The 25,546-nt window shown below is 41.1% G+C and overlaps 1 protein-coding gene across 1 annotated transcript in view; it reads left to right on the top strand.

Moving 5' to 3' along the window:
• The window catches only part of CTNND2 (catenin (cadherin-associated protein), delta 2), a 642,889-nt gene that overhangs the window by 314,690 nt on the left and 302,653 nt on the right, over positions 1-25,546 (top strand). Inside the window, exons 6-7 of the mRNA XM_005871061.2 lie at positions 2-298; positions 22,983-23,177. Coding sequence (XP_005871123.1) covers positions 2-298; positions 22,983-23,177 — 492 coding nt within the window. The remainder of the gene's footprint in view (position 1; positions 299-22,982; positions 23,178-25,546) is intronic.

Here is a 25,546-nt window from a genome sequence, read left to right as displayed (position 1 = left end):
GCGCCGCGCGGCTCCTCGCCCAAGCAGTCGCCCAGCCGCCTGGCCAAGTCCTACAGCACCAGCTCGCCCATCAACATCGTCGTGTCCTCGGCCGGCCTGTCCCCGATCCGCGTGACCTCGCCCCCCACCGTGCAGTCCACCATCTCCTCCTCGCCCATCCACCAGCTGAGCTCCACCATCGGCACGTACGCCACCCTGTCGCCCACCAAGCGCCTGGTCCACGCGTCCGACCAGTACAGCAAGCACTCGCAGGAGCTGTATGCCACCGCCACCCTCCAGAGGCCGGGCAGCCTGGCAGGTAAAGGGCTCCCTGCCCAGCTTCCCTGGCTCCGCCATGGGGGCACCTGGGCACATTGTGGGGTGGCTGGTGGGCAGGATGGAGACATACAGCTGGGTTTGAGCCATGCTCATGCTGGGCCTGTCTGTGGGCCAGGGTCCGGCATCGGCAGGGCGTCCCTAGGCTATGTGAGGATCTAAACTAAAATAATCTGCTTCTTTTAAAAAAGTAAAGCAGTCTTTCAAACTCTCATTCCTCCATCAGAAGATTTAGACATTCGTAAAACTAAGTCAAATTTAATGAAGAATCTCATAGACCTGTTGATTGTATCCAGAAAAAGACCAAAGCAAGTAAAGCTCACCATATTTATATGATTACCTATAGTGATCTACACTTAGCTGTAGAAGAAAGTATTGGATTTTCCCCAAAGTTGACATTCAGTTTACATTGATTTCAATAGTAGTGGAAAAAAAGTAACCAATGATGAATTGCCTTGAAATTTTACTACTTGGTTATGGCTGGAATGTATTGTATTTTGTCTCAATTTAGTCACTGGGAAAAGTAAAGGACTCCCCCACACCTGTCAGTGAATTTACATGTGGGAAGGGTGACAATAATGAAGGCCCTTGAATTTGTACTTGTTTATTACAGGGAATGAGGGGCTGGGGTTGGGAAAGAAAGCTGCTTTTCTCTGCCCATACAGAGTAGGTAACATGTCTGTGGTTGGTCCTTTTGTCTACCAGGCTGAGCAGGTGACTCTGCTGGTAGCACCATATGTTCAGCTAAACCAGACATGATGATTGAAAGCCTAATGTGTTGTCTCCCAAACACCTGACAACTCACCTGGATTTATTGGCAACTCTTTTCTTCTTATGAAAGTGCTAGGGGCCCAGTGCACGAATTCATGCACCTTGAAAGGAACTGTGCACCGCGAGGCTGCAGTGGGCACAGGGGAGGGTCTCGGCCCATCTTTCATGCCTCTGCCCGGCCCCTCCCGCCGCAGCTCCTGGTCCCCTGTCTGCCAGCAGCCCTGCTCTTGCCACCACTGCTCCCAGGCACTGACGGCGCCAGCCCCGCCTGCACCCACTGACAGCATGGAGCTATTGGGGCCAGAGCCAGCAGTGGGTGTGAGCAGGGCCGGCGCCATCAGCTGGTGCGAGCGGCGGCTGCTGCCCCCATCGCCCCCCAGGAGCAGGAGGAGGGGGAGAAGCCCTCAGGGGCAATTGGGACTGGTGCTGGGTGCCTGCAGTGGGTGCGAGTGGTGGCGTCTGCTGCAGGTGCAAGCAGGGCTGGCACCAGCAGTGGGTGAAAGAGGCGGTTGCTGGCCCCGATCGCTCCTCAGGAACAGGGGGAAGTGGAGAAGCCCTGAGGGGTGATCAGGGACAGCAGCCGCTGATGGCACTGAGTGATCAGGGCTGGTGCCAGGCGGTGGCAGTAGGTGTGAGCGCCAGGCGGGACCACGGCACGTGGGAGCAAAGAATTTTCAGTAACCACCGAAGGCTCACCCTGATGACAGCGACTGGCACCCCGCCTTGGTCTGGCACCCCCACTCTGCTGCTCCACCATCCCGCCGTGGCCGCCACCGCCATGTTCCGCTCTATGCCGCCTGCTGCTGACGCCTGCCATGTTCTACGTGCACCCCCTGGTGGTCAGCGCATGTCATAGCGACTGGTTGTTTGGTTGATCAGTTGTTCCTCCATCTGGTCTATTTGCATATAGGGTTTATTTATATATATAGACTAGAGGCCTGGTGCATGAAATCCATGCACTGGGGAGGGGTCCCTCAGTCAGGCCTGCGCTCTCTTGCAGTTCGGGAGCCCTTGCTCCTTACAGCCCGCCTGCTCTCTGCTCCTTACCACTTGCCTCGCTGCGCCTTAGTGCTGCTGCAGAGGCAGGAGAGGCTCCCGCTGCCACCGTTGCACTCACCTGCCATGAGCTCGGCTCTGGCTGAGCAGCGCTCCCCCTGTGGGAGCACACTGACCACCAGGGGGCAGCTCCTGTGTTGAGCGTCTGCCCCCTTGGTGGTCAGTGCGCATCATAGCGACCGGTCATTCTGGTTCTGTATAACAGTCGCTTAGGCTTTTATTATATAGATATAGATTAGGTAATTAGATGCTGTGTTCATAGGTTTCCTTTTGTAATATAAATAGATGACTGTGAAGACATCCTATATAATAAAGAGCTAATATGCTAATTAGACCGGATGGCGGAATGACCTTCTGGAACAACCTTCTGGAACGACCTTCCAGAACGACTTTCCAGAACAACCTTCTGGAACGACCAGTGGGCAGGGATCAGGGCCGTGAGGTAGCTGGGGCTGCGAGGGCCAAGGCAGCCGTGGCTGTGAGGGCCGAGCCCCTTGCAGAATTTTGTGCATCGGACCTCTAGTATAAAATAAAGAAAGGAACCTGTTGCATACATGAAGCAGGTGTCCAAGGGTGTCTTTCATTTCGCACAGTAAGTACTGGAAAGTACTGGTGTGATATAACAGGGTGAAGGTGGCAATTCCCCTGCCCCAATTATGCTAAGTGTGTTTACTGAAGTGAACATAGTGTTGTCTTTCACTCACTCCTCCTTTCTCTTTAATAGAATTTTGGAGGTAGACCATTATAATGCCAACCCGCTACTAGTACCAAAATATCCGTAAGGCAGGAACTAAGAAGCACTCTGGTTGGAAGAGAGGGCTAGGAGACATGTATGGAAACTTTGTTTTATAAGTTTACAAATAACTAGATCATGTCAAAGGGTGGGGAACTGGTGGAGCTCTTGGGAGACTAAAGCTCCATGACATTCTTCCCATTCACCATCGAGAAGAGGAAACTGAGGCGCAAAGTGTCCAGGTGACTTGCTAATGGTTGTTTCATTGCCTTAGCTTCCAGCTCTGTCCCACTGGTTATACATGCTAAGCTGTGCATGTTCTGCATTATTTTACTAAGAATAGGGAATGTGGTCTGGTGGAGAGGTTGGGGGTGTGCCAATGGAGCAGACCCATAGCTCCTTATATCATGAATTAAGGAAACAGTTGTAAAAGTAAGTATGTTGTGAAAACTGATCCCACTCTAGTATCTAGAGTGAATGTTTCTGAGGGTCTGGTGTGTGTGTGTGTTTGCATGTGTATGTGTGGGTTGGGAGGCAGTGTAGAAGGCTTTGGCTAGAAAGAGAACTGCCATTGGTCAGCACAGTCTCTGTGCCTTCACTTCCCTCCCCATTTCCATCTGTTCCTCAGATTCTCTGACCATATTTCATTTTTGCTACCGGGTGAAAAAAATCAACTTGTCATTTAACATTTTTAATTTTAGAGTTTCAATGAACACATGTAATGTTTGAAATACTTTGTTTAAAATGCATGCTTTTAAATGTTCATTTAAAGATTCTTTTTACGTAAATTGCTGCTGTTGATTTTGAGTTTAAAATTCCAGAGTGGAGCAAAAGTAGATATACAGTCATAAGTACACAAAACAGATTTTATTCTTGTATTATTATTTATTTATTATTGTATTATTTTCTATATGAACAACTGTAACCTACTGTGGCCCCACCTTATATTTTATAACTCCACATAAATACTTGGGTTGCATAAGATCAGATGCCCCATTCAGAAATTAGAAAACTATGGCTTAGGAAAGGTGTGGGGATAGACTCATGTTTGTGAGAGACCAGGAATATTGGAGCTTTTGGATCCCATGCCTAAATCGGGGTGCCTGATAGCATTCCAGGTGTCGTAGACTTTGGAGCCACCTTGTTTGCTAATTGAAAGTACCATTACAGTCAAGACTGAAAAATAGCTTTCGGATTTTCAAGGCTGTGACTTTGTAGATTTGTCACTGATAACTAGGACATATAAATATGGAATAGATACTGACTTTCACTTTTGAATGAATTAATTTATTCCATAATTATTTATTAAGCACCTCTGATTTACTGGCACTGATTTAGAGCTTAGAGAGTAGTGATCAATATCAACCAATATCTCTGAGCTCCTTTCAAATGGAGAAGACAAAATAATCAAGGTAAATATTTTTTTAATATATTTGTATTGATTTCAGAGAGGAAGGGAGAGGGAGATAGAAACATCAGTGATGAGAAAGAATCATTTACCAACTGCCTCCTGCATGCTCCATACTAGGGATTGAGCCCACAACCCGGGCATGTGCTGTGACCGGGAATCAAACCGTGACCTCCTGGTTCATAGGTCGATGCTCAACCACTAAGCCATGTCAGCCAGGCAAGGTAAATATTTTTGATAGAGTGGCCAGGGAAAGCTCTAATTGGAAGGTCACTTTGAAGTCAGTAGTGAAGGAAGTCAGGGAGCCAGCCATATCAATATCTAGAGGAAGGGCATTCTGAATAAAAGGAACAGACATGCAAAGCTAGTAAATAGGGGCATGTCTGATATGTTTGCAGGACAGCAAGGAGAGTGTATCTAGAGAAAGAGGGCAAAGAAATGACATGAAGTCAGTGAAGTGACCAGCAAGGAAGGTCTTGTAAATCTTGATGAGGATGCTGGTTGTGCTAAATCCATGGGAGCCATTGAAGATTTCAGCAGAGGAGTGACATAATCTGACTTAGTGTATATAACAGTCACCCTGGGTACTTGTAGAGAATACACTGTTGGGGGTTAAGGGCAAAACATGAATACCAGTTAGGGGTTATGGCAGTAATCTAAGCAAGAAATGATTACGATGTGGGCCAGGATGGTGGCATTGAAGGTTATGAAAAGTGGTGTAATTCTGGGTGTATATGTATGGTAGCGCCCACTGGATTTTATCACGGACTAGGTGATGATGATAAGAGAAAGAGGACTAAGGCTGTCACTGAACCAACAACCAGAATAACGGAGTCACCACTGACTGAGACAGGTGTGCTGCAGAGGGATCTGGTTGGGTTTGGGGACAGTGCTCGTAAATATTAAGATTTTGGCTTTGGACATGTGGTGCCTATCAGAATCAAAATGCACATGTGAAGTATACAGTTGGATGTGCAAGTCAGAGTTCAGGGGAGAATCTCAGGCTGGTGATAAAAATTAGGGAGTGGAGTCATCGTCAGGTAGATAGTATTTAAGACCAGGAGTCTAGAAGAAATTACCCTGGGAAGTAAGTATGGAGAGAATAGGTCCAAGGACTGAGGAGCCCTAGTGCCTCCCACAAATGTATTGGTCTGATAGTTGAGAAGGTCAGTGCCATTTCTTAGAAGCCAAAAGAACAGCATGTCACAATAAACTATGTTCAGTACAGTTAAAAAGTCAAGACAAAGGAAGACTGTTGGCTGACATTGGTTTAGCAGAGAGTATTCATTGGTGAGTTTGAAAGAGTAGTTTCAGTGAAGGGTAGTGGTAAAATCCTACTGGAAGTTGGGATCCAAGAGAGAATGGAGGAGAAAAACTAGAGATCAAAAACGTGCATAATGTTTTCAAGAAGTGGTTCTTGTTTAGCTGCAAATATTTCCAAATTTGTAGAAGTTCTATTTGAGGATTTTAGGTCAGCAGTTGTGTGGACACTTGGTGAGGAACACACACCCACACGTTCCACTAGACCAGTGATGGCGAACCTATGACACGCGTGTCAGAGGTGACACGCAAACTAATTTTTTTGGTTGATTTTTCTTTGTTAAATGGCATTTAAATATATAAAATAAATATAAAAAATATAAGTATTTGTTTTACTATGGTTGCAAATACCAAAAAATTTCTATATGTGACACGGCACCAGAGTTAAGTTAGGGTTTTTCAAAATGCTGACACGCCAAGCTCAAAAGGTTCGCCATCACTGCACTAGACCTTCCTGATGGCCAAGCTTTCTAAAGTCCTGCCAGTGATCTCAGAGTTCCACCTCTCTGGGATAACAGCACACTTCAGAGTCAACCTAGAACAGTATAATTTCTCAGATGTTAAGCCATCAGACTCCAAAGACCTCTTAGAATTTTTTCTTTCTTTAGATTGTCTCTCTTTTCATCATATAGTGATGCCTTCCTGGAAACCCAGCTCTGCCTTCCTATTAAAGGTCCCTAACCTAGGGGCATGACTTGCCTGCTTAAAATTGTTCCCTTATCTAGGTTTTTACAATATGTATCTCACAATTTCAGACAAATATAAGGAAATGCATATAAAATTCTAGTACACTGGCCAGCTCAATAGAAGATAACTTTATTACTTAATAATACCTGCCATACCAACTTGGATGTGCAAGGAAGAGGTCATTTGTTTTTGTTTCAGACACAAAGCAGGTCTTTTGAGTCCCGAAACATGCCAGTGTCTGTGTTGGGCACACAAAGATGAATGAAGGATAACCCCTGCCCTCAGGAGACCTAGTTGGTAATGGATATAAGAACAGACTGTTTGAAATCCAGTGCTTGGGTGAGGCAGGTCGGTTACTATGGGAACATGCTAGAGGGGCCTGTTATAGTGGGGATCAGACATGTGCTGCAAATGCTTCCTTAGTGCGGTGGCTCCAGAGCTAAGCACCAGCAATAGAAGTAGTAAGAAAAGGTAGCTGGAGCAAAATCAAAGAGTAGAGAAGGGGTGTGATGCAAGGTGCGGTGGAAAGGTGTAGGGGTGATCAGCCGATCAGGCTTTCTTGAGGCAGAAATGAGTGATGGGCTTGGGGGTGGAGATGAGGGAGGAGATGAGAGGTAAAGGGCTTACAGTGAGTGTCACCCTTCCAACAGAGGACTGACCTGATCATATTAGAAACCTCATTCTGGGGGCTGTTCGGAGAAGGGATTTTCAATGAAAAAATGGGCAGGGAAACACCTAGAAAGGCATTTGAAGAGTCCTTCCCTGCTCCCAGATCTAGTTATTAAAACTTTCACCCATTTATTTTGAAATGGGGCAATTCAAAAATTATCACTCATAAATAGTACAGGAAGAAGAAGGCTAGATAAATGACATAAGTAATTTTAACATTTTTCTCCTGACAAATAGGTTGTTTAATTTTATTGTTTATGAATTAAAAGTTAAATGTATTCATTTTATTCACAATGAATAAAATTAGGTAAAAAAATAATTGCGATATAAAGCATATGCAAATGCTAGGCATTGTGCCAGACACTTAACAAACTGTATATCATGTTTTTTCCAGTAACTTATGTACAATTTTCACCTCTATTGTACAGATTCAAAAACTGAGACTGATTGGTGATAAGTTTCTTGCCCAAAGTTATGTGTCTGGACCACAGAGATGTGATTTGAACCTCGATTACTTTGAGTCCATCTTCTCTATATCTTAAATGTACATGATATGTGGGTAGAAAGTATATGGTATTATTGAAGAAAAACACCAAGAATGTAAAAATGCAATGTACGTTTTTAACTTTTGTAAATGACTAGTGATTTTAAAGAAAGCAAAAGTTTGCCTACCATATGGCAACCTTGCTAATTAAAATGAGGTTAACAGGCTTTCATCATTCTATCGAATATAACTTTACCAATTTTTGTTCACTTCTGTAAGAAAAATAGCATGATCCTTTCCTTTTCTGGCTTAGAGCAAAATTAATCCCATTAAAAATAGAAATCTGAGTTATAAATATGCATTAAAGTTAAGTCAAACATCACAAGCATATTTTGAGGCAAACTTGAAATGGATTAAATGTAGATTTGTACATTTAATGATTGCAAAGAAAATTGACCTAATATGGAGAGGAATTTAGTCAAGGCGTGTCCACCTTGTACCCCAGCCAGATGGATATAAAACTCAGTATTTTGAGTGGATCACATATTATAAACCCCAAATTTCACATATTTTCAGATTTCAGACTTGCTAGTGCTGCCAGGTGCACCTGTTATAAGAAAGAAAAAGGAAAAAAATAAAAAGCCTAATCCTAGAATAAAGCTTTGTGATCTCTGGTGGCAGGTTCTCAAAGGAAACATGAAGTCTCTCCAGATAATGAGCCAGTTTGTTTAACACACAGCACTTGAGATATGGTCAGAATGCAACAGGATATGTGGCTTCCACTCCTCCTTTACATTGCATTTCCTGAAGGTGAAATTTGCCTGCAGGGCACAAATGCTTGATCAGTTCTTGTGAACCTCCTGCTCACCCAGAAGTAAAAAATAAAATAAAGTAAAGTCATAGTTTAGACCTGCTAATTAGAATGTGATCAACCAGTGAAATCAATCCACACTTTAATCTTCTTTCAAAGGTTGTTAAAAAAGTTGACTCTCCACCAGAATTTCTGGGTTTTTTGAAGCTAGACCCCTCCCCCAACCTCAGAAGCTCTCCGGCATTGCACAGAGGCTGTGCCACTTAGCCCCAGCCCCTTCCCCCTGTGCTCTTGCTCTGGGAGCCGAACCCAGCCATCCGATCAACAAGCTTGAGAAGTGCAGGTCTATTCCCACACATGGACCCTTCCCTGCTTCCAACATCAAAGTGAACATTCCTTCAGCCTTTTGCCCCCTAGCTTCTGGGACCCCATTTTATAGCAGAGAACCCTTCTCCGAGTGGTCCCATGGAAGCCCCCTATCTCCAGGCTCTCCCTACCTAGAGCATGGATACTGCCATCTCTTCGGCACACCTCCTCTGCACCTGCTGACTCCTGCCTAACAGCCTCCATCTGCTCAGCGACCCAGAAACGGTGACCAGGCATTCCTTTGTAGTCACTTGACACAGCATCTCATTCCCAGTTATATTGGTATCTGATTTCCGTCCAGTTGTGTTTGGGTCAGACTGCAGCAGCGAAAGGCTGTTTTAACATCCGGCTACTGTAAGCGGGTGGCTGCTTCTGAAATTCAATATTTGGGATGCTAGGTGGCCCCAAAGGCCTTCCTGATGTCTTTCTTTTTTGTTGATTCACAGAAATTAATACCTCCCCTTCCTGCCTACCATATGGCAACCTTGCTAATTAAAATGAGGTTAACAGGCTTTCTTTTGTTCAGGTTTTTGTTTGGTAGGAAAATGGTATTTTTATGTAGAACTCTATCAGAGCTTTTGCAATATTATTGATGCTTATATGATATTGATCATGCTTAACTAGGAAATGTAAATTTAAAAATGAAACTATCTTGGACAAGAGTTCAAGATGGCATATTCTAACCACTCATGTCCCCTCTGTCTCAGACATCTTCCCTATGTCTCAGACCCCTTGAAAAATAACATACAAGACTGCAACCGAGAATGACGTCATAAAAAAGACAAGACCACAGAGGCCCGAGGCCAGGGGGTGGGTGTCACCAACAAGTAAGCCTTTTTAGGAACTTTCTAGAAAGCAAAGTAAATAGGAGTGGTAAGCAATTAAAAATGTCCAAGTTTCTCCCAAGAATCTGCTCTGTCAGCACAGCGGAGGTGGACTGGCTGCCTTCAGTGAATTCTTGGACAGGCTCAAGGGTCAGAGTTGAGTTAAGGGGCTGGGAGAGAAGAGAGGCCTCAAGATGAAGGGATCCATTGAAAGTCAGGGCTCCAGGCATTTCTAAGTTGGCTGCCTCCTCCCACTCATGTCCTCTCTCTCCTACCAAGATGTTGCCATGTAGCCCATGCCTACTCCAAGGAGAAGAACAGGGGTTGACTATTGAAGAAACTGAACAAACTGTCTGAGAAAGTAGACTGGTTATGGCTGCCCATGGTCTACTATAGTCTATTTCATACTGTTCTGTGGGCAGCGAGCTGGTAGGTGGCTCAGGACTGCCCCTGACCTTCTCTTTCAGAAGGAAAGTGCCAGCCTGGATGTCCCACCTTCCCGTCCCAAATTCTCCCTCAGGAACTCATAATGGGAAACACTTGCATTTAGAAATGGGAACACTTCTCTTTAGATTGTAGCACAAGAAGAAGCTAACTCCGGGATTTTCTTTCTCAAATGTGATATGTTAGTAGGGATTACTGAGGAATTCGGGAGAATTAGAAGCCTAAAAAAATAGAAAAAATGAACTGTGCCTCAGCATAAATAGAGATCATTTACAGAATAAAAGATATTAAAAGAAACAAGCAATAAGTTTAGGTTAAGTACTAAGAAGGATCTTGGTATTTGGTAATCTTGTGTTTATTAAATAAGGACTAAATGATATGTAAAAGGATCAAATAACAAGAAAATCTTTTCTAGGCCACAAAAATATAACTATCCAAATTAAAGATTTTATAGAAAGACTGGATATGAGTCAAGGAAATCACTGGGAAGGGAGAACATAAAGGGGGAAAGACAGAAAATATCAGAATAATGCAGGAAGAGCCTTGCAGGACAGATCCAGGAGATCTAACATTACTAGAGTCACAGAAAGAGACTGGAGAGAAACAAGTTATCAGTGAAGTAATATGGGAAAATTCCTTGGAGCTGAGGGACCTGTGCCTTCATAGGAAATGCCCTATGCTTGGAATAAAAAGTTGATGCATAGTCTACATCACAAAATTTGAAAGCACCAACATAAGAATATCCTAGCACCCTTGGGGAGAAATAAAACAGATGCCACCTGACTTGCAGTAGTGATACTACATGATAAAGAACAACCCAGTGATGCTCTCAGAATTCCGGGGTAAAATAACTCAACCCAAAATCTATCAGTAGCCAAATTATCCATCATCATAAAGGGAGGACCAAATAATTTCAGATTCACAAATATTCATAAAATCTACCTCCTGTGTATCCTTCCCTAGAAAGTTACAACACTTGGTGTATTCTAGCTATATAAGGTCATGAAAGGAGAAACATAGTACCCAGGACACAATGAACATGACTAGAGTAAAGTCCCAGGGCAATGAAGAGAAGGCGAGAGCGGGGAGAAATGGATAGATACATAGGAATACAGATACTTGGCAGTAGGCTAGCAAGTAAGGAAAGGTGGGACTCAGCACAAAAAGTCCACAGTCATGAATGTAGGCATAAGTCTGAAAGAATCTAGGTTATTTTAATATCTAAGGGTAGAATAATTAAAAGAATGAGTAGGAATAGTGAAATTAATTACGGATGAAGAAGAAAGAATTGTGTTGCATTCCATTGAGTTCAACAAATATAGGAGACTGTGATTAAGAGCATGGACTTAGGAACTAGACAGACATGGGACTTAGAAACTAGACAGTATTTCTAAGAGTAATGTCCAAGATTTTATTGCCTATGTTTTCTTCTAGGAGATTTATGGTTTCACATCTTATATTTAAATATTTAATCTCTTTTGAGTTTATTCTTATATATGGCATAAGAAGGTGGTCTAGTTTCTTTTCTTTTTTTTTTTTGCATGTATCTGTCCAATTTCCCCAGCATCATTTATTGAATAGACTGTCCTTGTCCCATTGTATGTTCTTGCTTCCTTTGTCATAGATTGACCTCATAAGTGTTGGTTTATTTCTGGGCTCCCTATTTGCTTCCATTGATCTGTGTGTCTGTTTTCATGCCAGTCTCATGCTGCTTTTGATAACTATAGCCTTGTAGTATAGTTTGATATCAGATAGTGTGATACCACCCACATTGTTCTTATTTTTCAAGATTTCTGTTGCTATTTGGGGTCTTTTGTGTTTCCATACAAATATTTTGGTTTTGTGAAATGTGCCATTGGTATTTTGGTGAGAATTGTATTGAATTTATAGATTTCTTTGGGTGATATAGACATTTAAATGATGTTAATTCTTCTTGTACATGGGCACAGTATATGATTCTATTTATTGGTATCTTCTTCAATTTCTTTCTTCAGTGTATTATAATCTTCTGAGTATAGGTTTTTTACCTCCTTGGTTAAATTTATTCCTTGGTATTTTATATTTTTGATGCAGTTGTAAATTAAATTTTTTTCTTAGTTTTCCTTTCTGATAGTTTATTATTGGTATATAAAAATGCAACTGATTTCTGAATATTAATTTTCTATCCTGAGACTTTTAAACATTTTTTAAATTTTTATCAAAGTACCTGGGATTGTGTGGAGACCAACTGTTCTAGCAGATGTACAAATAACCTTAAATAAGTGATAACTTAAAATTTCTCAAAATGGAGTTAATTTGCAGCCAAGCCTACATTAGAATCTTTCCTACACTGTCATTAACCAAGGTGCATCTTATAATTTTTATTACAAAATTATTTGTCATATATTTAGTCCATATTTGATATCATACATATGTGTAGATAGATAGGTAGAAAGATAGAGATGTAGATACAGGGTGGGGCAAAAGTAGATTTACAGTTGTTCATATGGAAAATAATACAATAATTAATAAATAGTTATACAAGAATAAACTGTTTTTAATACAACTGTAAACATACTTTTGCCCCACCCTGTGTGTGTGTGTGTGCACATTTGCTATGGAGTAACTAAAGTGAAAAGTCTAAAATCTATGAAGGCTAATCACGAATGGATCAATTTGTATTTATTGTGTTGTGTGTTAATTACCAAAGCACTGACTGCCTTTGATACAAAGAACGTATCCTGAATTTTCATATAAGCAAAAGAGGCGGGGCATTTCAATAAGTGGGCACATGGGCTCCCCAAGGGCAGCTGAGACCCCTGCATATTTCAGAACTCCTCATCACTCCTTCTCTAGTAGATAGTCAACAAATATTTCTGACTATTGTAAAGTAGCTGGTGGGTGAAGTGTTATATCCCCCTGAGAACTGCAAGTCATCTGTAGTACAGGGAGAAGCATGGACACAGAAGGACCAGGTTCTCCCCAAAGTGATTAAAACATTAAAAAATTACCAACAACTACCAGAAAGACTTGGCCCAGTGGGTATTGAAAATCTGTAAGGTAAAGTGTCTTCTCCCTCATCTCTGAGTTTCTCAGTTCTTTGGAAACTGGCTTCCTATGTTTTAGGTCTGAGTTGTAGTACTAATAGAGGCCTACACAGTGGTCCATGGACTACCAGAGGCTCACCTGTGGAATTAGCAGCTCACTCTAGTGTAGTGCTAGAGTTTATAAAGAAGTTAGTAAATTTATAGAACATAAAACAGATGATGCCTATTCTATAGTGTCTGTATCATGAGCACCTGCCCAGGGACAAGCGGCTAGAGACTTGGTAGCAAAGGCACCCAAAGAAAACCATTAATGATTTTGACCCAGTGGACTTGGTGGTTCCTCAAATGACTGCTTGCTATGCAATATGTTCAAACAGACTCGATAGCATTGATTATTCCCGTTTGGCTTGCTAGATAGTACCTGGCCCATGGTGCTGTTATTACAGAGAAGAGCCCACACTTAACCTTAAATGATATCTGATATCTCCTGATGTTTCTGTCTTCATCCTTAGTTCTCCTGAAATGGACTGGCAACATGTTAAAGAAGTCAAAACCTCCCTCAGAAGATAAGCTTCTTTTTAATAAGTGATGTAGAAAAGGGAAATCAGTACATATTCTCTTTAGAATGAAAGCGCACGCGCGCGCGCACACACACACACACACACACACACACACTCACTCATTCAGATATGGTGTCCAGAAGCAGGACCTCCATGATTGAGTCAGTTAGTTGGTTGTTGTTGACATGGCCACAAACAGCCCACTTCACCTGGACAACCTTCTAGCGAATCTATAGGGTTTGTTTTGCATTGGAAGAGTCAACAGACATAGTTTTGTCTGGTGGTTTACTAGTAACTTCTTTGGATGAAGACAACAGATGAAAAATGGGGTAGGAGAATTGTAGCTATATATGGTCTCATTGGTGGTGCATTGCATAAAGAAATTATGTTTTAATAAATATAGCTGGTATTCAAATAATTATAGTTACTGATTAGATTCTAAAACACACACACACACACACACACAAACACACAAATATTAAAGCTTTAACTAGGAAAGAATCAAGGAACATTTTTAGTCCTCCCAGAACTGTTTATTTATACAACATAATTCCTCTTTTTTCAAATTCTTTTATTTGCCAAGTATTATGTTGAATAAAAGAATAAAAATTTAATAAAGTGTTGATATAAAGAATTTATAAAATGTAAATAGAGAGAACGACTAATCCTTGAAGCAGTTTATTTGCCATTTCCCCCTATAAATTATGCTGAGGGTTAATGGTGTCTTTTTCTTCTGAAATTATCACCAAGGCCACGGTGTGGGTGTTGGTGAAACATATAAAGCAGTAGAAAAATGAGACAGGGAGAATACTTTCTAAGTTTGCGTTTTAGAAGCTAAATGTCTAATTTTTGAAAATTAGATCTTTATATTAGCTATATGTATATATTAGATATATGCAGCCAATCTATATCTGATTCAACCTGAGTAAAACGGCCTGTGTTTATTATGATGCTGAGATGCAAAACATCTTAGTTCACGTATTTTTCAAAATACTTGAAACTATATATGGAGAAAACGGCATACTGAAGCCTACTTTGATCTGATAAAACCCTTCTCCTTGTCCAAACATTGACAATATCACCTGTGCTCTATGATGGGCAAAAACCACATAAACAAGAATGAAAACTGAGCTTCAGTTCCTACAGCAGTCAGCACCTCTGAAAGCAGGCTGGGGACTTCTGGTCCCTCGAAGAGGAAGCCTGTCTGTCTATCAGCAGAAACCTGTCTGTCTATCCTGCTGTGCATAAAAATATATATATATTTTAAAAAGATGGGTCAAGAGCACCTTGTTCTGGATTCCTTCCATGAAAATATCCACAAGTACCCTTAGCAGATAGGTCTGGAAGTCAGACTCCAGATGTAGTGTTCCCGTATTTCACTAATGGGTGAGGGGCTTTGAGAAGCAGCTGCTGAGAAATCAAATGGCACTCATTTAATTGAATCCACCTTGTTGATAAAGAAGAGTCCCTGTGTTAATATGAGACTGGCCCTTAAAAACTCTGATAAATAATTAATAAAGCACCAAGTCATGGATTGCTCTGCACCGGTCTTTGACTGGGACAGTAAAGATCGCCCGAGCCAAGTGCCTGATTCCTTCTACCCAGGATGCTGCTGTCACAGCTGCTCCCAGGGAGGAGCCGGGTTTGGGAGCAACTTTTAAATAGGAGACCCCTCCCAGTTAAAATTAACACTCACAGATTCAACTTTCTTACTTATGTCAAAAGGGTTTAATTACTAGTCTAAAGTCAAATTAGGTTGCCCTTCTGTACGAAATGATATTACAGTTCAAAATTGACGCCCCTCCAATTTCTGACTCTGCTCAGTGTCAGCTGAGGATTTGGGGTGCCTGGGTAGAGTGTTTCTGGGAGTCCTTTCACCAGCCTCCTCAGGACTGTCTCTCACTTGAGCGGTTGTGATGCCACTGAAGTTTTCTGTAGAACGACTCCTAAGAGTTCACAGAACACATGATTGTCACTGCAATGACCCCACCCTCCACTGATAGAGGAAATCAGACATTGCTGGAGAACTTGTTAAAAATGCAGAACCTCAGCCCTTCCCCCGACCCGCTGAGTCATAACCTGAATTTTAATCAGGGGAATGGGATGCATACGGCATTTTGAGAAACACTGGAACTCATGGCTGGCATATTCAGAGCTACTCTCTACCTCCCCTGCCATAGGAAACCACAGGTGGGTATCGGGACAGGCGCCGAACCACCACAGTTTACCCATGCATTTCACTAGTGCCATTACCATCTGAGACAAGCAGGTTCCAAAGGCCCTTTAACTCAGAGCCGTCCCTGAATGCTGACACAGCACACCCTTCACCGCAGCATAGGTGCAGGGCCGCATGACCTTTGACTGAAAATAAAAATGGAAATGGCCCATCCTAAGAATGCAGACAGCAGACTCCACAGAGCTCATTAGACTCCATTACCCCTGTCTCATCACTTTCCACATGCTTGCCTGTCACAAAAGGAGCTGAACAAAAGAAGCCTGTTTTTCTAACAGCCTGGGGAGAATTGCTTGTGGTTAGAAAATAAAAGAACAAGGGGTGCCTGCTTTTCTAAAGGATAAGGTCACATGGGCACCCTTACTGCTGCATCCAGACCAATGACTTTGGCCTTTACGTTTTTCTTACTGCAAAGTACGTGACTCTCAGTAGAGTACATTATTCATTTGGTAATAGGTGTGGTGAAGCTTCATAAAAAATAATTTAAGACTAAAATTAAGTTCTGAATTAACATAGGTGTAGGATGTAGCTTTTGGAATTTTGATTTGAGTCAAAAGCAAAAATATCAAGAAGAAAACAAGTAAATTTTTATTGTGGAGAGGTATTCCTCAGATCCAAGATGTGATGGTTGCCTCTCTCAGCAATGAGCACACATTTATGATATAATAACATTAACCAAAATTGTTATATTTTGTATTTCTGAAAGTGCTTATTTGTTGATGTCATATTTCCCCCTCAAGTTTAATGAAAACATATATAAAACTACATCTTTTAAGAGGCACAAAATAACTATTCAAAGCCATAAACACCACAGAGGGAAGGCGACCTAACTGCACAGGTCACGCTTCCTGGACACGTTGCTTAGTGATGGGCAGGGAACATACCCCTGAAATCAGCAAGGTTTTAAGCAAGGGGAAGAGTTACAGCGGGGGTATTTCAAAGGGAAATCTGCTTCTTTTCTAGCCTCCGCACTTTTCTATAAAAGTTCTGTTTTGCCCTTCAAACATTTAATTGTGTTAATATCAGTGTGCAATTTTTTTAAAAAAACACAGAATTCCTAGAATTTACTTTGGACTTACCTTCATAGCACAGGAAATGTATAGCTCTTCTTCGGAAGACAGCTCTTTATCTCAGAAATGAGAGTGCTTATCTCTGGTGCCTGTTCACAGAGGCCTCCCTCTGCTGGCTCTGCTGGCTGACCCTGACCACCCTGGCATTTGGGCCCTTCTTTCCTCCTTCCATTTCTTTGCAAATGGCCATTTGAAACTGGCTCCCAAATTTGATGTGAAGAGATCAATGGCATTTTTTTTCTTTAAGGACCTTTTGATGTTTCTAAGTGAAAGCATGTAGAAATTTATTTCTTTGCATGGAAAGCAAGTTAATTTGCATTAAATTAGGGAGTCATCAATTATATAGTATAGAAATTAAAAAATGTGAATGGGTAATAATGAAAAACGGAATAAATTTGTTTCATCCTATTCAGTAATTTGGCTTAACATAGTAGTAAATGATATTATTTGAAGAAATCAGGAAGTCATAAATTGAGGATTGTAACACATTAGGTATTTATTTCTTTTAACTATGCCTGTCTCCTATCTCTATATATACTAGTAATTATGAGGTGTGGGTGCCCATTAAACACACAGTGCCACTCCCCACTCAGGTGGACTGAGTCTAATTCTTTTGGAGGTTGTGTTCAGGAGTCACCATTTCAAAGAGTCCCCCAGAATATTCTTTGGAGAATAAACAAAGATTTGAGAACTAATCATATTCTCAGGAATGAAAATTCTAGTGTGTGTGTGTGTGTGTGTGTGTGTGTGTGTGTGTGTATTTGAGCTGAATCTTTAGTCATAAAATTCTCATGAGTTTATGTGTGATCTTCTGTTGAATATTTCAAATCCTTTTGATAAAAATGTAGTTACTGTGATTGTGACATTTTGAGTTAAGAAAATATCTGTTCAGTTCTTACCATCAACTCAGTATGAACATATTTCTTTTACAACACAGTGGCTTAAATAGGTCCTAATAAAATCACTTCTATGAATATTATGAAATGAATCTCTACAGAAGACCTTTGGTCTGGCTGCTAGTTCTCTCTGGCTGAGAAGTAGACGTCGTGCTGCTGTGACTTCTTCTCTGGTCCTATGAAGTTTTCTGCTGAAATGTCAGATGCTCAGAAAGAACCTCTTGACCCCACTATCAAAGCAATATACCCCCAACACTTCGTCTCCTCTCCCCTACTCTACTTAATTTTGCTTCAGCCTCTATGTCTATACCTACCTGAATGTGATCTTTTACTTATTTCCAAGGCCAGAGACCTGGTCTGTCTTAAGCACCTTGGTGTCCTCAACTCCTAGAAGTTGCCCAGACACTCACTAAATGTGTTGAATGAATGAAAATATAGATCAATATAGATTAACTGATACATATAAATGATACAAGCAATATCAAGCATATAGAGATTCATTTGCCAATCAATCTAAAAAATGATAAATGTTGCCTGTTGCTTGTCAGTTGCAAACAGAGCCTTTTGGATTCCCTGAGCCAGTGAAAATGTGGTGTTGAGGATGAGACAAGCAAGGCAGTGAGAGATACTGCAGCCTCTTCAGCTCCGTAATTATTTTCCATGTCAACGACCCCCTACAAGTCTGTTGCTGGCTTCCTACTAGATTAGCAAATGTTTGTTTGCCCTCAATGTGCAGGTTTAATTTATACCATACCCCTTTCTAAAAAGGATTCTGCCTTTTCTTGGTCATTTTAATATGTCTTTCCCTTTTGGACTTAATTCATTCCTGCATTCTTCACCATTATCCATTACAAAGCAACCCTGATGTTGTTTCTTTAAGAACATAAAAATAAACTGTATGATTTACATTTTGTAATATTTTACAAAATTATCAAATTTTTGTCAGTTATATTTCCAAGTTAAATCTCTGTTTTGTTTTTGATATTTTGAAGGTTTTTGTTAAGAAGTGCTTGCTTTTCTCCCAATCAAAAGATGTATTTCATGAAATAACATAATTTGACTGAGGTTAAATGACATGGGACTACCCATCGTAGGCTGTTTTAACACGTATCCATTTTCAGACGAAATCACTCTCATCTTGATCCTCCCACTATTTCATGCCATACAAATGCATGCATTACTATCTGGATTTTTACACTGGAGGAAACCTGGGCTCAGAGAGGCTCAGTGACTCCCCTTGATTCACCCACCTGGTTAGATACGGATCTGGAGCCCAAATTATGTCTTCTATTTCAGGTTATTTGGGCAAACTTTACTTAAGAAACAACAGTAGAATTACTACTTTCGATGCAATTTATTTTTTTAAACTGTTGAACATTATACATCCACAGTCATAATGCCACCTTTCATGTGCAGAACTTTATGGTGAGCCTACATAGGACTTGCTCATGTGAATGGTGGTGCTGGTGTAAAGATGCCTACTCAGAAGCAGGGCATATCAGAGGTCTAGTGTTCTCTCCAGTGGTCCAGTCTTCCCACCCCTCTGAGCCCCTAGAACTTGTACCTCCCTCACTGCCACAGGACTGAACCCTCCTTCCCTCTGTCCTCCCACCACCAATGCCACAGCAGAATGGCCAGGAGTGAGCAGGTGATGGAAGTTTTATGACCAAAGGTAGCTCTTGTATAACAGCTGTCTCAGGCCTGGTCCTACATCAATTTTCAGGTTCTCCCCTGTCCTCCAGGGCTCCTGGACCTCCCTCACAGAGCACCCTCATGAGTCACAACCTTTCTTAGCCTGAGAACCAACCATTCATGTTCCAGATGTGAGCCCTCAAACCCATTAATTTCAGAATCACATTACAGATGAAAATTACCAGTGCCTGAGCTCTCTAGATCCAAATTTTGTCTTGTGAAAAGACGTAGGAAAAGTGAAATGATATGACAGCATTGAAAGATGGGCATTGGATGAGGTAAGCATTGTTGAGAAAATTGGTCATAAAGCGCTATGTAGACACTGGTATTATACCTGCAGGACCTCTGCCTGCAATGGTGGGGAGCCTTTTGCTGCAGTTGGTCTGGCCGTGGGGTCTGCTTTCCTTTTCTCTCTGGCCGCTTGTGTTTCACTGCACCTTGTCATGCTGCAGTTCTGAACCCTCATTTCGGTCAAGGTGAGGCTCTCAGAATTGTTCTTCATTGCCCTGAACATCTGTGGCATTTGGGACAGTCAGTTTCTCCCGCATTTTTCCTTGCTATGATAACATCTTTTCAGTTCCTGTCAAAGACACAAATGCTTACTAATGGTATTCTGAGTCCAGAGTGCTGAGGACTTGTTGTCAAATAGACCATAATGGTGAAAGAAATTACTGCTAAAGAAAAGTACATTTTCTTTGGATCAGCAAATATATTCACCACCTCGTGAACTTTTGCAGCATATTCTCAGAAGAGGTTGTGTGAGAATTTTTTTCTTGGAATTACCCAGAATAAAATAGGTTTTGTTAGTATGGGTCTTACTTGAGCCTGAGTGGTAGAAAGCATGAATTCTTGAACTTACACCTTTGGCCTTTCACTCCCTGCCTCTCTTCTTTCTCCTAGGTCTCTCTGTTTCTCTTGCCAATAACTGTGCCCACCCATGAGCAACTGAAAGGATCACAATGGATAGAAAGGAGTATAAACAATGCTCCTTTTAGAAAGCCTTATCTCATTCAGTGCTATGCATAATGCTTAAATATGCAGATGGATTTTGCACAAATGTTTCCACAGGGCAACACTGTGAACTTTAATTTTATCAAGAACATGATAATTAAAAATATAGTATGTTGAAAAAAAATAAAAATATAGATGTTGTTCAAATATTTAATAATTCTATTATATTTTTCTTACTGTCAGCATATAGTAATAGTGATATCCACAAAGGTAGACCTTATTGTAAGATTCATGTCCCTTGGTCATTGATTTCTGATTTATTGTATGCCAATAAAAATCTCCTAATGCCCAGTAAATGCTTTTACTAAGAGGATTTTCACACACACCCTCAGATCATATCACCACTTAAAAGGTCAGCAGGTGCTTTCATTGCATACCCTTAGATGTTTTCAGAGGCTTAGAATAAAGAACAGTGATAAAATTACATCTCTAACTCTACCAGTGATGGGTAACACGCTTATTTAACTATAAAACATTTAGGTGTGTTTAACCCTTGAACAACAGATTTGAAATGTACCGGTCCACTTATATGCAGCTTTTTTCATCTTGTAAACAGACAACATAAACTTATGGTATCAATAAAAGCAGTACTGTAAATGTATTTTCTCTTTGGATTTTCTTCATACGTATTTTTTCTCTAGCTTACTTTATTGTAAGAATACAATATATAATACATGAAAACATGCAAAATATGTGTCGATCAACTATTTATGTTATTCGTAAGGCTTCTAGTCAGCATTAGGCTAGCAGTAGTTAAATTTTGGGAAGTCAGAAGTTACACAGGGATTTTTGACTGCGAGGGTTAGTGCCTCTAACATACGGGTTGTTCAATGGTCAATTGCAAGGACTGTTTTCTTGCTTTTAGACTTGTAACTTTTTGGCAATATTACCAAAACTTCCAAGTAGTACGAAGAATTGACAGCAGGAGCGCAAGGATTATCACACTTAAAATATATTCTTGGAAAATATCAAAATGAGATAATATTCAGTGTGATGTTGGCATGTGATCAATGAGATGCAATGAACCCAATTATGCAAAGCAGTTATTTTGGACCTATCATTCATCTGCATGCTATCTGAATCAGGATTGAATTAATTACTAGCAAAGGGAAAGGTAAGGAACTTGCCTTTCCTCAAAACAGACAGTGATTTTTAATTAACACTAAATTCATAGAATTCTTAGCACTGCTCCAATCATTCGGAAATCCTGTTTTCTGTTTGTTTGTTTGATTTACAGCACCCTGTATAAAATATATATTAGGAAAACATTTATTGCCAATTTAAAAACATTTGAATAGTTTTTTTCTCTCAAATATACTAGACAAGAATATTGAAATCCTTGTGGTTAAGGGATCCTCAGGAAGCAGGTTTTAAGGTGGTCCCCAGTGAAGGACTTGGACCAGAGGAACAGAGGTAAAGCTGTCCACAAATAGCTCCGAAATCAAGGAATTGCAACACCCTGTTGCTGTAGGTTTGAATGGGGAGCTCAGATTGGGGCTGTTCAAAGGCAGTTGACAGTTAAATAAATCCCAGTGTGCCATGTGGGTATTAGCTTTGGAGATTTAGCCGAAGGGTCTTTCCTAACATCAGCTGCAGCCTCATTTGGCTCTTGTGTGTTTTCTGCTCACCTCATTAGATAACCATTTATCCTTGATGCCCACGCCCTTCATTGTCCCTAGGTGTCCTTTACTCCATCTGCCTCGACGGAGATGATTCTCCTGCCACTCTGTCGCTGTGATTCGTTCGTACCTCCCACGAAATACTGGCTCTCAATCAACGTCCTCTTTACCTTGTGTCAACTCAACCGCTTAGCCCTCATAAAACTTTATTTCCCAATGTGCAGAGGTTCACAGCATGGCTTCAAAGCCACACCTCTTCCCACACAATGCAAGGAAACGAAACATACAATCATTTACAACTACTATAAGGCGAGTGATGTGTAGCCTCAATTTATAAATTAAACCAGTTATTTGTACCTCCTTCAGAGCAAGGTGCACTAAGTGCAGATGCTTCAATTTAGAGGGTAAGGATAAAGCAAAATATAACTTAAAAACATTCTTTAAAAAAGTCTGCTTCTCTTAGAGACTTAGGCTGTTGTAAGTCTGAACGTTTTGGTTCATTCATTGTCCAGGGAAAAACTGCTGATGAGAACAAATTCAGGTTCACTTTTCAGAAACAACATAAAGATGGCTTGCCATCGTGGCTTATTCAGTGGCTCATGACTTTAATAATTTGTTGCAAAATTTAAGGTGCAAGGACTATGGGATAAGAGGGTTTTAGGTTTGACTGTCTGCCTGATCCCGTTAGTGAGGAAGCCAAGCAACATTCGTTAGACTGAGAAAACTGATGTTTCAGTGGCCCTGTTCGGTGTGGATTTATCTCAAAATCATTATCCTTAGAGGGAGATCAGGTTTGGGAGCAAAGCTAGGCAGCTGGGTGATGCCGATAAGCTGACTAACTTGACATATTTCTGCCATTTCATGTTATTCATTTGATATTCTGCAGATTTCAACATTTTTGTCAAAAAAAATCAAATATGCCTTTGATAAAACAAGTTCTGTTTGAATATTGGTCGGATCTTCATGTCTGCTGTTATTTTATTCCAGCTGGGTCCCGGGCCTCATACAGCAGCCAGCACGGCCACCTGGGCCCAGAGCTGCGGGCCCTGCAGTCCCCAGAGCACCACATAGACCCCATCTATGAAGACCGCGTCTATCAGAAGCCCCCTATGAGGAGTCTCAGCCAGAGCCAGGGGGACCCTCTGCCGCCAGCACACACCGGCACCTACCGCACGAGCACAGGTGTGTATTCAGAACCCCACCCCGTGCCCTCTCCAGGGTGGGTGGCATGCTTGGGAGCCCCACAACCCTCCCTCATGGAAGGAATGTGTGTGTGTGTGTGTGTGTGTGTGTGTGTGTGTGTGTGTCCTCTCTCCTTACAAGCATTATGATGCTTGTATGATGGTGATGATGGAAACCAAACCTGAGTCCAGTTTACCTCCCTCAGTATGTTGTAAATGAAAGATATACCATGGAGGGTATAAGATTATTTTGTCAAACAGGCAAATTGAAGGAAGCAGGATTAATTCCTTATTCATCCTTACTAATGTATTTAATGAGTATAAGTCCTCGAGAAAGCACGGTCATTATATGGGGTGTAAAAGGCATATACCTAATTCTGGTAAGTATTTTTTAAATGATATAGTCTACCTACTTGGCAAGCTTGGGGGAAAAACATATTGACTAAAAAATATAGCATACTTTGTAAGGCAAACTGAGAATTTATTTTGTACACACTAATAGGCTGAATTATATGAAATTATTATTTAAAGATTGGATGTTGGCCATTGCATGTGGTTCAGTCAACTGTATAACTTTCCTGGATTAAATCTATATTTTGAATTGAATACCAGCAGAGGCCACATGAAGAAAGACACGTGTTTTCCCAGAAAGTGCAGCCATTGGCAAAATAATGGTCAAATGTCATGACTCAGGGTACCAGAGAACACTTAACTATAAAATGGATATAATTAAGATGTTGAGAATTGCACTTATTATAAAGCTGAGCATTGATAAGTAATCTCAGAAAATATTCTGTAGATGATTTGCGGAGAGCAGCGCTCTCTCCTTCCTTCCTAATGATCCGCATTGGCCTGGACAGGGGCTGAGACTGGGAAAGCCCTGGTCTACACCTGGGCACATAGGGCTCTGCCTCTTCAGATGGTTCCTTCTAGTTACCACCAAGTAGAGCGAAGCAATTTTGTTAAACTGCATTATGATACTAAATTACACGTCTTGAAATCCAGTCAAGCTAAGTTGCTTTTATAGTTGATTATTGGTATCTACATTTCAGTTTTTTACAGCATCATAGGCAACAAGGGACAAAATACTCTTTATTTTGTTTTTGACATTGTAAATTCCATCCAGTGTTAATAATACCTATCTTGGTTTAGAAGAAAAAGAATACCCATTTATTCTTCTGTCAGAATCTCTCTCACCTTCAGCCTGCTAAACCCACACCCATCTGAGGTTGGGTTGGTTTAACATTTAGTTTGTTGCATGTTATTAAGGTAATTTTATAAAAGATGGTGATAACAACCTCAGAGATGTTCAATATCTAATCTGAATAAACACTGACAACCAAAGGGATTATGTTCATTCTCAGTTCTATATTCATATGCTCTTAGAATGATCTCATTAACAAACTTCTGGGGAGTTAATGAAAAATTAGCTATAATAAGAAATAAATACTTCATGCCTGTATGTCAGATTAAAGACAAAGAAAGATGCTGGCACTTCTAAAAAATAAATGAAACTGTAGAGTTTTTTCTAAGGCAGGGGTCCTGGGCCAGATCCTGCTGGCCGCCTGTTTCAGGAGCCCTGGTGAGCTCAGTAGGATTATTACATTTTTAAATGGCTTACAATGAAAAGATAGAATCTGTTTTGTGATATGTAAAATTTATATAAAATCCAAATTTGAGTGTTCGTAAACAAAGGTCTTGGAATGTGGCCGCACCCATTCATGTAGTATCAACTATAGCTGCTTTCCCACTGCAGCGGCCGCATTGAGTAGCTGTGACAGAGACTAGATGGTAAAGCTGAGAATCCTTACCTTTTGGCACTTTAAGGAGAAAGTTTGCCAGCCCCTGCTCTCAGCCATCATGGAGGATGGTGCTGGATGAATGAATGAACGAGTGCTTTCCTTTGGTCCCTCCCATAAAGGAAGCAGCAGTGTCCTCTAAGGGCTTCACAGGGGAAAACCCGTTTGCCTGGCTTCTGTAACAGTAACCTCTGCCCTGGCAGAGATCTGAGGCTGTGACAACCAGCTGTCAAAGACCCCACCCCAGCCTGCACCTTGGAACTTGGGACACTTTTGAGGAAATATGCTGACTTAATGCAACATTAGGGACATTTCCAGAAGTGCACTGGAAATCTCGCAGGATGACATGTGGGGAGAACCATCTCCTCCAGCTCCTAAGTGTAAAACCATGAGCTTTCACCCACCCTGGTTACTCGCTATTTCTACACTTAATTCCCTTCATTTAAAATCCTTACACTTTCTCTATAACTCTAGGGACTATCAGAACCCACAGGTTTGAGAAAATGCCTGTAAGAGGGGCATATCATTTACTCATAAATTTTATACATATGATACAATATTATTAAATTGT

Source organism: Myotis brandtii, unplaced genomic scaffold (assembly GCF_000412655.1).
Source record: "Myotis brandtii unplaced genomic scaffold, ASM41265v1 scaffold328, whole genome shotgun sequence".
NCBI lineage: Eukaryota > Metazoa > Chordata > Mammalia > Chiroptera > Vespertilionidae > Myotis > Myotis brandtii.
The sequence above is the reverse complement of the archived record's forward strand: the minus strand, read 5'-3'. Positions and strand labels throughout refer to the sequence as shown.